Here is a 14,481-nt window from a genome sequence, read left to right on the forward strand (position 1 = left end):
CATAATGGAACTCTATGGTTAGTATGCAGTCCTGTAGATTCATTGTTTTCATGGGCCTGCAAGATGATTTTCAAAGGGAAACCTCACATGAGGGTTTTCCTGTGAAAATGTGTCCTGCTACAGGAATATAGTAACATAGTAGATGACGGCAGAAAAAGACCTGCACGGTCCATCCAGTCTGCCCAACAAGATAACTCATATTTGCTGCTTTTTGTGTATACCCTACTTTGATTTGTACCTGTGCTCTTCAGGGCACAGACCGTATAAGTCTGCCCAGCACTATCCTCACCTCCCAACCACCAGCCCTGCCTCCCAACCACCGGCTCTGGCACAGACCGTACAAGTCTGTCCAGCACTATCCCTGCCTCTCAACCACCAGTCCCGCTGCCCACCACCGGCTCTGGTACAGACCATATAAGTCTGCCCAGCACTATCCCCACCTCCCAACCACCAGCCATGCCTCCCGATCTTGACTAAGCTCCTGAGGATCCATTCCTTCGGCACAGGATTCCTTTATGCTTATCCCACGCATGTTTGAATTCCGTTACTGTTTTCATTTCCACCACCTCCCGTGGGAGGGCATTCCAAGCATTCACTACTCTCTCCGTGAAAAAATACTTCCTGACATTTTTCTTGAGTCTGCCCCCCTTCAATCTCATTTCATGTCCTCTCGTTCTACCACCTTCCCATCTCCGGAAAAAGTTCATTTGCGGATTAATACTTTTCAAATATTTGAACGTCTGTATCATATCACCCCTGTTTCTCCTTTCCTCCAGAGTATACATGTTTACTTCAGCAAGTCTCTCCTCATACGTCTTGTAACGCAAATCCCATACCATTCTCGTAGCTTTTCTTTGCACCACTTCAATTCTTTTTACATCCTTAACAAGATACGGCCTCCAAAACTGAACACAATACTCCAGGTGGGGCCTCACCAACGACTTATACAGGGACATCAACACCCTCTTTCTTCTGCTGGTCACACCTCTCTCTATACAGCCTAACAACCTTCTAGCTACGGCCACCGCCTTGTCACACTGTTTCGTCGCCTTCAAATCCTCAGATACTATCACCATAAGATCCCTCTCTCCGCCCGTACCTATCAAACTCTCCCCGCCTAACACATACGTCTCCCGTGGATTTCTATTCCCTAAGTGCATCACTTTGCATTTCTTGGCATTGAATTTTAATTGCCAAACCTTAGACCATTCCTCTAGCTTCCTCAGATCCTTTTTCATGTTTTCCACTCCCTCCCGGGTGTCCACTCTGTTACAGATCTTAGTATCATCCGCAAATAGGCAAACTTTACCTTCTAACCCTTCGGCAATGTCACTCACAAATATATTGAACAGAATCGGCCCCAGCACCGATCCCTGAGAATATAACTGCCACCTATCTCTGATCCCTCCCTAGTCTCCAGTTCTTCTATGTTTTATACCTCCCTGCTGGCCAAACTTCACTGTTTTCATTTTTCACCATGTACAATACATGTGGAGTTTTGAAAATGCAAACCTCAGTTTTACCCTTTCCCTTCAAGTACCCATGATACAATCTGTGGAGTCATGTTTACCTGCAGTAAGGGGGAATAGTATTCAGACTCTCCACTTCTGTCAGTAAATTGCTGTTTCCCTGCGAAAATCAGCCAAACTGCATGGGAAATTTTACTTTGCACATATTTTCTAAGAATGTGTCATGGCTGAATGGCATCTCAATGGGGGACACCAGAGGGCCATTCTATAGTTCTAGGTTGTGCACTGTCACCTTTGACAACCTCCTTTCCCTTTGTATTGAGTGATGTGGTACACAGAAGTTACCAGGACTTTGCAAAGCCAAAAGGTGTTCACATAAAGTAGTATTCATTGCTTGTCAGCAGTTAGTAGGAGGCTGGTGGAGTACAGGGATGAAGGTCAAAAATGTGATCTCCCATCCAGGTAGCAACTGGGCCCAGTCCTTTTTTAGTGCCTGAGATCAGACAGATTCGGGGTGCAGCAGGCTGTAGGCTGGGGAACATTAGTGACTCATGACAAACAGAAGTGATAATATACCCAGGAACTCTCAATCCATTGAGTATGCTTATTATGTTTATACTTATTATAAGAACGTAATATACCGTCCTATCTGACAAGCAGGTCAACACCATTTAAAACAGGACAGTTACAAAACCACACATAAAACAGGGAAGAGAGATAAAGGGTCAAGGATAATAGAGTGGCCAAAGTTCAGCCCCCAAAAGTGAGTTTTTAAAGCAGATTTAAATTTAGAAAAGAATTGTTCATCGTGAAAAGCAGGGAGGAAAAATGCTGTATGCTAGTGGATTCAAGATGTGCAAAATGAGGAGAAGGTAGAATCAAACGATGTGCATCCAGTGAAAGAAGAGAATGAGTTGCGGTGTATGGGATGATCCGAGAAGAAAAATAAATGAGAACCCCTAAATAATAGACCTTGTGAGTCACAGAAATGAATGGGTAACCAATGTATTTTGAATAACAAGGGGAAAGAATGGTCAAGATGATGTGCATAGCACCAGAAGATAGGCATTAGTATTTTGAACAGTTTGCAAGAGCGTAACTTCTTCGCAGTGGTGTAGCCAAGGGTGGGCTTGGGTGGGCCCAGGCCCACCCACTTTGAACTCAGGCCCACCAGTAGCAGCACACCTATGATGTGGCTGGCAGAGATTCCCAAGCTGAAATCTCCCAACAACTGTCCCTCCTGCATACCTTATAAATAGCAGATCTTTGCCTGCAGGAAGCAGCGACTGATACATACTGCTCCACACCGACCCCAAAGCCTTCCCCTCTGACGTATTCCCGCCTATGCAGAAACAGGAAGCTGCATCAGTGGGAAGGATGTAGGGCCAACATGAGTACTGTGTATTAGTTGCTGCTTACTGCCGGTGAAAATCTGCTATTTAAAAGGTGTGCAGGAGAAGGGAGATATTTGAGAGACCATATGGCATGCAGGCGAGAGAAGGAGAGACCAAATCACCTGTGGGATGGGGTGGGGTTCTTCTGCCCACCCATCTTGGGCCCAGGCCCATCCAAATTTGGGTGTCTGGCTACGCCCCTGCTTCTTCGGTTATGGATTTAATCTTAATTCTAAAGATGGTAATGATCCAGAGGTAATATCACACCTACTGTTTGTAGATGATTTGAAGCTTTACAGTTCCAGTAACCACCAGTTAGTGGAACAACTCCGTATAGTAAAAAGCTTCTCAGATTACATCAGAATGGCATTTGGCCTGGATAAATGTGCTAAGGTAACCTTCCTTAGAGGAAACTTAAGCAAAACTGAAAACATCCATCTCACTGATGACCATGACATAAAGGAACTGGAATTTGAAGGTGTATATAAATACCTAGGAGTAGAGGAAGTGTCATACTTGAAATGAGTGAGCCCTTAGGCCACAGTCAGGTTAACACCGGAGGCTAGACAGGCCCCAACTGGTGGCAAGCAAGTCTTGCCCCGTCAGAGACAAGACTGGAGGATGGCCCTTAGAGGAGTCCCTTGGGCTAGCCAGATAGAACCTGAAGTTAGCTGGAACTGAAAACTGAAAGTATTCTGGAACTGAAGACTGGAAATCAGCTGACGCTGAAGATGTGCTGGAACTGAAGACTGAAGATGCCCAAGGAGACCAGAGTACAAGAACTTTGACAAAGAAGACCACTGTAGCAACAACACCAAGCTAGACAAGGCAACCCATTGCAAAAGCACTGGTAGAGAAGCACAGAATTCCTCATATACTGCTTAGTGCAGAAATGATGTTCTCCGCAGACCTCCCGGCGTCCTGCTAATGGCCGTTTCAGAGGTTTCCTGCTGTGCATGCACGCCGGCCATCCTTAGTGATCCAGAAAGAGAGAGGTCCAAATCCCCAACAGGGCGCCCAGCGTGTCAGAACCCACAGTGAGAGCACTACCACCACCACCGAGAGGCAGCCCAGGGAACCCGGAAGGGGCACGGGGACTGACTCCAATGAGGCAGAAGTAAGTCAGGGCACAGAGGCGTGGCTGCGGTGGCTATGTCAGGAAGGAGCCACAATCCAGCACAAATCACTGGTAGAAAAGATCAGCAAGGAATGTTAGAGATTAAAATCTATGTTGAAAAGTGCTTTAAAATCACAGAATAAGATACAAACCATGAATCAGCTATTAATTCCTGTACTCTCATATAGCTTTGCAATTGTAAACAGGCATCTTAAAGATCTTGAAAACTGCATGTGCTAACAAAATTGCTCCGTGCCCATGAGGTCATTTTTAAGAATCAGTGTATGCTGAGATTGTATATTCCTCGAGCTGAAGGAGGAATGCGTCTTGCAGATAGAATTCACTTTCTAAATGTATAATCTATCCAGTGACCAATTAGCAGAATAACTCTGTGTAGTGAAAGGCTTCTCAGATGATTTCTTGCCTGGATAAATGTGCTAAGGTAACCTTCCTTAGAAGAAAATCTTACATTCATATGCTCCAATAGTAAACTGAAAGAAGCAGTAGAACAACAAAAACTGGGAAAACAGAAAAGAGAGTGATCAAATAAACTAGATAGAAAGAACCCAAAACAGTTATACAGAGAGCTGTGAAAGCCGTGGTCCCAATTTTCTGAGAGGAGAGCACCCTGGGGGTAACTATGTGAAAGTAGGCATGCACTTTCAAGGTGAGATTTGGAAGAGGTCCAAACTCTCCTCAGGCCTTCACACCTCCTTTCTGTACAGGTATGTTTTCCATGGAAAATAATGCAAATCTACATGGCTCATCAAGGACCCCCCCCCCCCCCCCCTCCATGAATACCACCTCTAAATACCTGACAACTGTTTACTTTTAGCCAGTCTGAGGGAAGGAAATTTCCACATGGCTGATTTATGCATGTAAATGGCTTACATAGTACATAAGTACATAAGTAGTGCCATACTGGGAAAGACCAAAGGTCCATCTAGCCCAGCATCCTGTCACCGACAGTGGCCAATCCAGGTCAAGGGCACCTGGCACGCTCCCCAAACGTAAAAACATTCCAGACAAGTTATACCTAAAAATGCGGAATTTTTCCAAGTCCATTTAATAGCGGTCTATGGACTTGTCCTTTAGGAATCTATCTAACCCCTTTTTAAACTCCGTCAAGCTAACCGCCCGTACCACATTCTCCGGCAACGAATTCCAGAGTCTAATTACACGTTGGGTGAAGAAAAATTTTCTCTGATTCGTTTTAAATTTACCACACTGTAGCTTCAACTCATGCCCTCTAGTCCTAGTATTTTTGGATAGCGTGAACAGTCGCTTCACATCCACCCGATCCATTCCACTCATTATTTTATACACTTCTATCATATCTCCCCTCAGCCGTCTCTTCTCCAAGCTGAAAAGCCCTAGCCTTCTCAGCCTCTCTTCATAGGAAAGTCGTCCCATCCCCACTATCATTTTCGTCGCCCTTCGCTGTACCTTTTCCAATTCTACTATATCTTTTTTGAGATACGGAGACCAGTACTGAACACAATACTCCAGGTGCAGTCGCACCATGGAGCGATACAACGGCATTATAACATCCGCACACCTGGACTCCATACCCTTCCTAATAACACCCAACATTCTATTCGCTTTCCTAGCCGCAGCAGCACACTGAGCAGAAGGTTTCAGCATATCATCGACGACGACACCCAGATCCCTTTCTTGATCCGTAACTCCTAACGCGGAACCTTGCAAGACGTAGCTATAATTCGGGTTCCTCTTACCCACATGCATCACTTTGCACTTGTCAACATTGAACTTCATCTGCCACTTGCACGCCCATTCTCCCAGTCTCGCAAGGTCCTCCTGTAATCGTTCACATTCCTCCTGCGACTTGACGACCCTGAATAATTTTGTGTCATCGGCGAATTTAATTACCTCACTAGTTATTCCCATCTCTAGGTCATTTATAAATACATTAAAAAGCAACGGACCCAGCACAGACCCCTGCGGGACCCCACTAACTACCCTCCTCCACTGAGAATACTGGCCACGCAATCCTACTCTCTGCTTCCTATCTTTCAACCAGTTCTTAATCCATAATAATACCCTACCTCCGATTCCATGACTCTGCAATTTCTTCAGGAGTCTTTCGTGCGGCACTTTGTCAAACGCCTTCTGAAAATCCAGATATACAATATCAACCGGCTCCCCATTGTCCACATGTTTGCTTACCCCCTCAAAAAAATGCATTAGATTGGTGAGGCAAGACTTCCCTTCACTAAATCCGTGCTGACTTTGTCTCATCAGTCCATGTTTTTGTATATGCTCTGCAATTTTATTCTTAATAATAGCCTCCACCATCTTGCCCATCTTGTCCTGTATATGCCAGTGACAGAACTATGATGGCCTGGACTTTTGAGAAGAGCAAATGTTATGAGAAAAGACCTGCTTCTCTTCTCAGGCCTTTCATCATTTCCTATTATGGGCAGCGTGTGATTATTTTGATGCTTTGTAGAAGGGAGATGGGAGAGAGAACGCAGAATAACTCTGTAACTGTGCTGTTTCACCACCAACATCTAAATAAACCTATGGTCCTTTTTAAATAAAGTACATTACATTTTGTGGTTACCGCACTTTAATGCAAAAACTTAACATGTGGTAAGTGGACATATAGGATTAGATTCTGAATATGGCGCCAAAAAACATTGGTGCTGAAAAAAGTGCTATTTTATAAGCCGTGCTTAAAGTTAAGTACAGTTTATAGAATAGCACTTATGCCCGGGAATCGCGCCTAACTTTTGGTGTGGCTATTTGCACCAGCTGAAACATGGTGCAAATGTACGCGCCTACATTGGCAGGTATGCCCATTATTCTATAAGAAGGCATTCTCGTTCCACCCATGCCCTCCTATTTCCACGCCCCCTTTTCCAAATCACACACAAAATTTAGGTGCAGATCCTGAGCCTAAACTTAAGCACATAAACTTCAATTAAATTTAATTAGGGCAAATAATTGCTTGCTACAAAGCCAATTACTGGTGCTAATTAGCTTGTTATTTAATTAAATTGTGTGCACACTTTTTGGTGACTTTTAACTCCTAATCCTTACTCACTTGTTCAGTACCCTTACTTTTCATTCCCACCTTAGTAATTCCCTTATCTCTTATTTGTCCTGTTTGTCTGTCCTAATTAGATTGTAAAGTCTTTTGAGCAGGGACTGTCTCTTCATCTTCAAATGTACAGCGCCGCGTGTCTTATAGCGCTATAGAAATGATTTAGATTGTAAGCTCTTTGAGCAGGGACTGTCCTTCTATGTTGAATTGTAAGTAGTAGTAGTAGAATTAGGGGGATAACATGGCAACAATTTGGAGCCATGCCAAGCATGTCATTTTCAGTTCCTAATTTAAAATATCCATGAGTTTATGGTATTCTGGTTGAAATTAGCGCAGACACATATAGCGCCAGATTCAGTAATTGGCACTAAAAAACAGGCACAGGGAAAAATCAGCACTCAGCGCTTATCTATAAAGGCTACTCCAGGATGAGCTCCAGTTATAGAATAGCACTGGTGGGGATTCCTGAGCCCAACTTTGGGCTTGAAGACTTATGCCAGCTGAAATCTGGTGGTATAAATCCTGATGCACAAGTTGGACACGGATCCCTGGAATTCTATAACACTGCACGCATCTTTTGATAACACCCGTGACCTGCCCATTCCCCTTCCCATGGGCACTCCTCCTTTTGGATTTTGTGCTGTAAGATTTGGGCACCCAAAATTATAGTGCACAGCCAGATATGTGCAACCCCTCCCTAATTGGTGCCAGTTAAAGTCATTAATTGTTTGCATCCAGTTATTGATGCTAATTGGCTCATTAATGAATCAGGTTGCAAGCAATTAAGAACATAAGAATAGCCATATTGGCTATTTATAGGTAGACCTCGATCATATTCCCCCTCAGCCATTTCTTTTCCAGGCTGAAGAGCCCTAACCTCTTAAGCCTTTCTTCATATGAAAGGAGTTCCATTCCCTTAATCATTTTAGTTGCCCTGCTTTGAACCTTTTCTAATTTGACTATGTCTTTTTTGAGATATGTCAACCCAAATTGCACGGTGGCATCATAATGACACAGTAACATGGAAACAGTTGAAGCAGCTAATGCAAATAGGTGTCTTTCACTAACATCTTCGTTGCTTTGTTAAAAATAAAGGGCGCGGGTTATGTGTTATGACCCTTTCTGCACTTCTGCATAGTTTGGGTGAAAAGAACTCTAAAACAATAATTTAGTTGTGCTGTTAGGGAGTATTGGGCATTAGCTAGAACCACCCCATTCAAACCAGAAACATTTTTTTCTAATTGATTTAAAGCAGGCTGCAGGGCTTGGAAAGCACTCTTAGCATAACATTTTGCATAGGGCATTGTGAGGGAGTTTTGTTCAGTTTCAGCTGCAGCAAAACAGGAAGAGCGTGTTCCATTTGCCTAATGTAGCACAGCTTCATTTCACACACTGTGCTACTTCTGATGGCTGCATAGGACGAACATGTCCTGCAATGATGCTCTTTCTTTCAGAAACACGTAATCACTTCCTCTAGGCTCGTATTTCATCACACAGCCACACTGCACATTTTTTATTTTGGCCCTGCAGATCTTGAGTCAAAACTTGACTAAAACAAAGATTTATGTAAAAAATTAATAAATAAAAATGCAACTATGAATATTGTTTTCAATCCACACCCTGGTTCTATCCAGTTTCTAGCCACTGTATTTCTCCACTGTGTTCTTTTCAGTCCCTTTGTCTTCCCTATTATAATGGTTTTGTTCTTAGTGAACATTTAGGGCCAGCAGTACACTAAAGGGTTTTCACCATTTTGGGCCCGGTTCATCAAGGTTTTCCCCCGTTGACAGAGAATAGGAGAAATGCAATGGCATTGACTCATGGACCTTCAGGCCACAAACAGATCAGTTTTTAGGCTACCCTAATTAATATGCATGAGATAGTTTTATACAATACAATTCCACATAAACTTCACAATACCAGTGCTGAAAAAATTCTTAACGGCAGTGAATTGTAATTCATGGACTTCGTTAAAAAAGGGGGAGAAAAAAAAGCCTCAGACCTCAACGGATGTTAATTGTCATGTACACCGCTAGCTCTCAGTCATCGGCTTTTCAAAAATTTTCACTTAAATTTATAAACTTCAGAATTCTTCCATTATGTTATATGTAGACATTTCTATAAATTTTTCACTTAACTTCAGTTAAATATTAACTGGTCACACCGACGTTGGCCACTGTTTTGTGATGCCTTGTCCTGTTACTTCAGGAGGAACAACCTTTGTGCAAGTTCATCGGTTCACATTCGACCTTCACACTGTTTCAAAAATGCAAAACGGTGGCCAGTGTTGGGATGACTGGTTGACATTTAACTGAAGTTAAGGGGAAAATGCTGCTACTGTTCTCTCTTTGGCTTTATGCTTCAGTCGGGGATGCCCAAATCTGGAAATTTAGGCCGACCTTAGAGATGGTCGTCCTTAGACTTGGTCGTTTCTGATTTTCGGCGATAATGGAAACTAAGGACGCCCATCTCAGAAATGACCAAATCCAAGCCACTGGTCCCCCTGACATGCCAGGACACCAACCAGTTACCCTAGGGGGCACTGTAGTGGACTTCAGAAATTGCTCCCAGGTGCATAGCTCCTTTACCATCTATGCTGAGCCCCCCCAACCCCCCCCCCCCAAACTCACTACCCACAACTGTACACCTCTACCATAGCCCTTATGGGTGAAGGGAGGCACCTAGATGTGGGTACGGTGGGTATCTGGTGGGTTTTGGAGGGCTCACATTTACCACCACAAGTGTAACAGGTGGGGGGGGGGGGGGGGATGGGCCTTGGTCCTGCCTATCTGAAGTGCACTGCGCCCACTAAAACTGCTCCAGAGACCTGCATACTGCTGCGATGGACCTCAGTATGACATTTGAGGCTGGCATAGAGGTTGGCAAAAAATATTTTTGAAGAATTTGTTTGAGGGTGGGAGGGGGTTAGTGACCACTGGGGGAGTAAGGGGAGGTCATCCCTGATTCCCTCCGGTGGTCATCTGGTCAGTTTGGGCACCTTTTGTGGCTTGGTTGTAACAAAAAAAGGACCAAGTAAAGTCGTCCAAGTGCTCATCAGGGACGCCCTTCTTTTTTTGATTATGGGTCGAGGACGCCCATGTGTTACGCACGCCCAAGTCCCACCTTCGCTACGCCTCCGACACGCCCCCAGGAACTTTGATCATCCCCACGACAGAAAGCAGTCGGGGACGCCTAAAATCAGCTTTCGATTATGCCGATTTGGTCGACCCTGGGAGAAGGACGCCCATCTTCCGATTTGTGTCGAAAGATGGTTGTCTTTCTCTTTTGAAAATAAGCCTGTTGGTATCCTTATAGAATGCTAGTGTGCTGATATGTAGATGTGAACATTTATGACAGATCTGTGGCTTGCATCAATGATTTTGCCTAAATGCAACATTTACATGTGCAACTAACAGAATTCGGTAAGTTGCCTACATAAATGTTTGCCCTGCCTATGGCCCACCTTGTTTCTCGCCCATTAATGTGCCTAACAGTTGAGTGCCTACTTACCGGATGATATGGTAACCGTGATTAGCGTATCTGGGGTTTAAAAAAGGTTTGGACAAGTTCCTGGAGGAAAAGTCCATAGTTTGCTATTAAGACAAACATGGGGGAGGCAGCTGCTTGCTCCATGATTGGTAGCATGGAATGTTGCTAATAATTGGGTTTCTGGCAGGTACTTGGAACCTGGCTTGGCCACTGATTGGAAATGGGATACTGGCTAGATGGACCATTGGTCTGACTCAGTATGGCTACTCTTATGTTCTTACCGAATAGCTATCAGGTGTGAGGCTGCCATTTAGGTGGGTAAGTGTATACTTTACCGACATGGATGGCAGTATTCTATAAGTTTATGCATGCATTTGCCATGTAAGTTTAAATAGCCTTTTAAGGAATGAGAGGGTTATTGTGTAGAGTAAATGCAGCAAACATCTGAGAAACAGAGATAGGCAGCATCCAATGTTCATGGACACCAGCCTGCTTGGAAGTTAGAGCATTGTTAATTAATATGCATGAAATAGTCTTGCATCCAGAAAATCTTTTTTTCTGCTGTCCTCTAGTAGAGAAATGAAAAGTGACTTACTTTGATATCACACGTAGCTTTTCTCCAAAGTGGAATATTGGTTGGCTAACATCAGGAGATGGATAATCATCAAGAACAGCAAGGAACTCACTCTCTTGGTCTAGGAAAGATATAAGTGAGATTAGATATGAAATGAGGGAGAGGTTTGAGATAATGTAGGATATGAATGTCATAAATAAATAAATGATGGTAAATTTGTATTATTTTTGTATAGTAACATAGTAGATGGCGGCAGATAAAGACCAGTATGGTTCATTCAGTCTGCCCAACAAGATAAACTCATTACATATGGTATGAAGTGATACAATTTTAGAACTGCTGTGGATGGGTAGACTGGACAGGTCATTTGACTTTTATCTGCCGTCATGTTTCTATGCTTCTCTGTTTCTTGCAGTATGAAGCTGTAGTAAATTTAAAACAAACTGGAGGAAATATTTCTTCACTCAATGTGCAATTAAAATCTGGAATTCGTTCCCAGAGAATGTGGTAAAAGCAGTTAGCTTAGCAGTGTTTAAAAAAAGTTTGGATAATTTCCTAAAAGGAAAGTCTATAACCCATTATTAAGATAGACTTGAGAAAATTCACTGCGTATTCTAGGATAAGCAGCATAAAATCTGTTTTACTGTTTTGAGATCTTGCCAGGTACTTGTGACCTAGATTGGCCACTGTTGGAAACACAATACTGGGTCTGATGGACCTTCCGTCTGTCCCAGTATGGCAAAGCTTATGTTCTTATGTTTTAAATGTAATCAGAATATGCATGATACTTTACTGGTCAGTGTTCGTATGGGTGAAGTGCACATGTACATGCATGAATTATAGATTCTATCATTTACCGGTGCAGTGCTAACTTCTAGGTGTGAGCATTTACATCAGTTATAAAGCCGGTGCAAGTGATTGCACTTTAATATACACGTTTTCAGCCATTTGCTTTAGTATTCTATACAGAAAAGTAGGCATTTACTTTTCTATATAGAATAGACCAGAATCTGTTTCTAAAATTGCCCAGATTCTGTGTATGTAAACATGTGCGTACTCCCTGCCTGTATATGGCAATCTTCACTGACCTCAGCTGTGTTCCCAGGGTTAGCATCAAGGTAGACAATGCATGTGCACACAGAAAATAAACCAGGAAATTTGTGCGTGTTTCAGAGCAGGTGTAACTGCGTGTACTTGCTGTGGGATCATTTTTAAAAGGGTAAATATGTACATTATATGGCACTTTTGAATCTTATTGTTAGCATGACTTCTCTTCCACAGCCTCCTAATTTATAACACCTGCTGCCTTTAATAGAATTAACTAAAATGCAGAGACTTCAGCAGAAATGAAAGGGCCCCGTTACAGTTCAAGTGTAACACAGACTTTCCGATGTAGTGTACACTTCAGTATTTTTCATTTGCGGTAATTTTTTTTTTTTTTTTTTTACTTTGCTGGTTCTATAAATAGAATTTCTGAGGAGGGAGGAAGTGAGAAGAGAGTGAGATGAAAAAGTAGGTTTGTGGGATGAAACACAGAGCAATTTGGCCGTTTGGTTTCCAACATTTTCAGTGTGTCAGAAAAACATCAGTGTACGTCAGTTTTACTGATGTCAGAAGAGAAGATGAAGCACCTGTTTTGTAAAGTGCAGTCATATTTTGCAGTTAATTAATGCACAGTAACTGCAAACCCCTAAATTCCCAGCACTTTCCCATTCAGTTAACACAAAGGAAATTTCATCACTGCATGTTAACTACATTGTAGACAACACAAGGCAGTTTGCTACACCTGTTCACATGACATTAACAGTGCCCTGTTGTCTGCCACATTAAAAGTTAACTCTGTGTTAACTGTAAGACACAGTTCCAACCCCTTCTCCGCTCCATTGAGTGTTAGCTGTTAATGTGGGAGATAATGTGCTATGATTTGAACCTGGCTTCTCTGGTTGTTAACCCAGTACTCTAGCCATTAGTCTACTCCTCCAGCCTGTTAAACAGCTTCTCCTATAGAAATATATTGTGGCATTTTTGAAGGAGCTTCATTTGTCTCCTTTCCCCTCCCCAACCCCCACATGCAGGAATTTCATTTGTATAGAACAGGAATAGAGAATGACACGGGGATGGAGACGGGGACAGACCCCGTGGGGACGGGGCAGGGACAGATCCCATGGGGACGGGGACAGATCCTACAGGGACGGGGTGGGGATGGGGACAGAGCCTGTGAGGACAGGGACCAGCTTTGTCCCCCTGTCACTTTCTACTTTGAAGCCTGTTAATGAACTGGACTGATATTTATGTTTGATGCAGACGACAATATTTTTATTTTTTTGGAAAAACAAGCAAACATGCTGGCCACAGTCAGCAAAAGTTGCATGGGGGATCCTGTACATCCTGCTACCAGCACATCTTCTAAGAAGACATCTTCATAAAGCATATTTCTCCCCTCTGAGGCAAACAGAAGGGGTTGTATTTTGTACCCCTGGACATTTTAATAGGGTGGATTAGGATTCCTTGGGGTAGTGGAAGTCAGCTATTGTTGGAGTTGGAAGGGTAGATGGTGGTGGTGGTGGGAAGGTTATTATAGCTGCTCGTTGTTATTATTGTTTTCTCTGTGTAAATATGTGGACCCTAACTCTATGCCTCGGGTTCCAGTGCCTTCATGTTGACCTGCCCATGGCGACAGATATGAGTTACCACTATATACAGCAACCGATAAGAAAGCTGTAACATTTAGTCTGCAGCCTTCACAGTAGAAATAACATCAAAGGAAATTAAATTGTGAGCCTGCAAATAGGTGGGAAAATGTGGGATACAAATGTAACAAATAATAATAAATATGTCTAAGCAACATAAAATGCAGTACATCATAGTTAAGGAATTATTTGTCCCTGTGTATGTGTCTATCTCCTGGGGGGGGTAGTTGGAGTGGTGGACAGCTTTGTGAAGGAGGGGAAGGGGCAGTTTGCAGGATGGAGTAGCTTTGGGGCTTGTGAGTGTAGAGAACAGGGAGAGGCAGTTTGAAAGGAGCTGTTCCATACATCTAATTTATTTATTTATTTAATGTATTTATTTATTTGTTACATTTGTATCCCACATTTTCCCACCTATTTGTAGGCTCAATGTGGCTTACATAGTACCGGAGAGGCGTTTGCAGACTCTGGTGTAAACAAATACAAAGTGATATTGTGGTAAGATAAAGTTCATGTGGCACAGCCACATTAGGGAATCGTAAAATGGGAGAGTTGTGTTATGTCCATTACGTTCTTTAGTTTTGTTGTGTTGCAGAGATCAGGCATTTAAGTTGGATCAGTAGGGCATGCCTTTTTAAACAGGTTAGATTTTTTTTTTCCGGAAATTTAGGTGGTCGTACGTAG

General features: G+C 43.0%; 2 protein-coding genes across 3 annotated transcripts in view; one reads left to right on the forward strand and one right to left on the reverse strand.

The window, feature by feature from the left end:
* Positions 1–14,481, forward strand: part of TG (thyroglobulin) — a 429,523-nt gene that overhangs the window by 293,772 nt on the left and 121,270 nt on the right.
* The window catches only part of SLA (Src like adaptor), an 82,837-nt gene that overhangs the window by 29,583 nt on the left and 38,773 nt on the right, over positions 1–14,481 (reverse strand). For both annotated transcript variants that reach the window (XR_003943847.1, XM_030219386.1), the window contains exon 3: positions 11,132–11,231. Coding sequence is in view for 1 of the 2 variants with exons in the window: in XM_030219386.1 (XP_030075246.1) it covers positions 11,132–11,231 (100 nt within the window). In the remaining variant the exon portion in view is untranslated. The remainder of the gene's footprint in view (positions 1–11,131; positions 11,232–14,481) is intronic.

Source organism: Microcaecilia unicolor, chromosome 1, assembly GCF_901765095.1.
Source record: "Microcaecilia unicolor chromosome 1, aMicUni1.1, whole genome shotgun sequence".
Taxonomy (NCBI): Eukaryota; Metazoa; Chordata; class Amphibia; order Gymnophiona; family Siphonopidae; genus Microcaecilia; species Microcaecilia unicolor.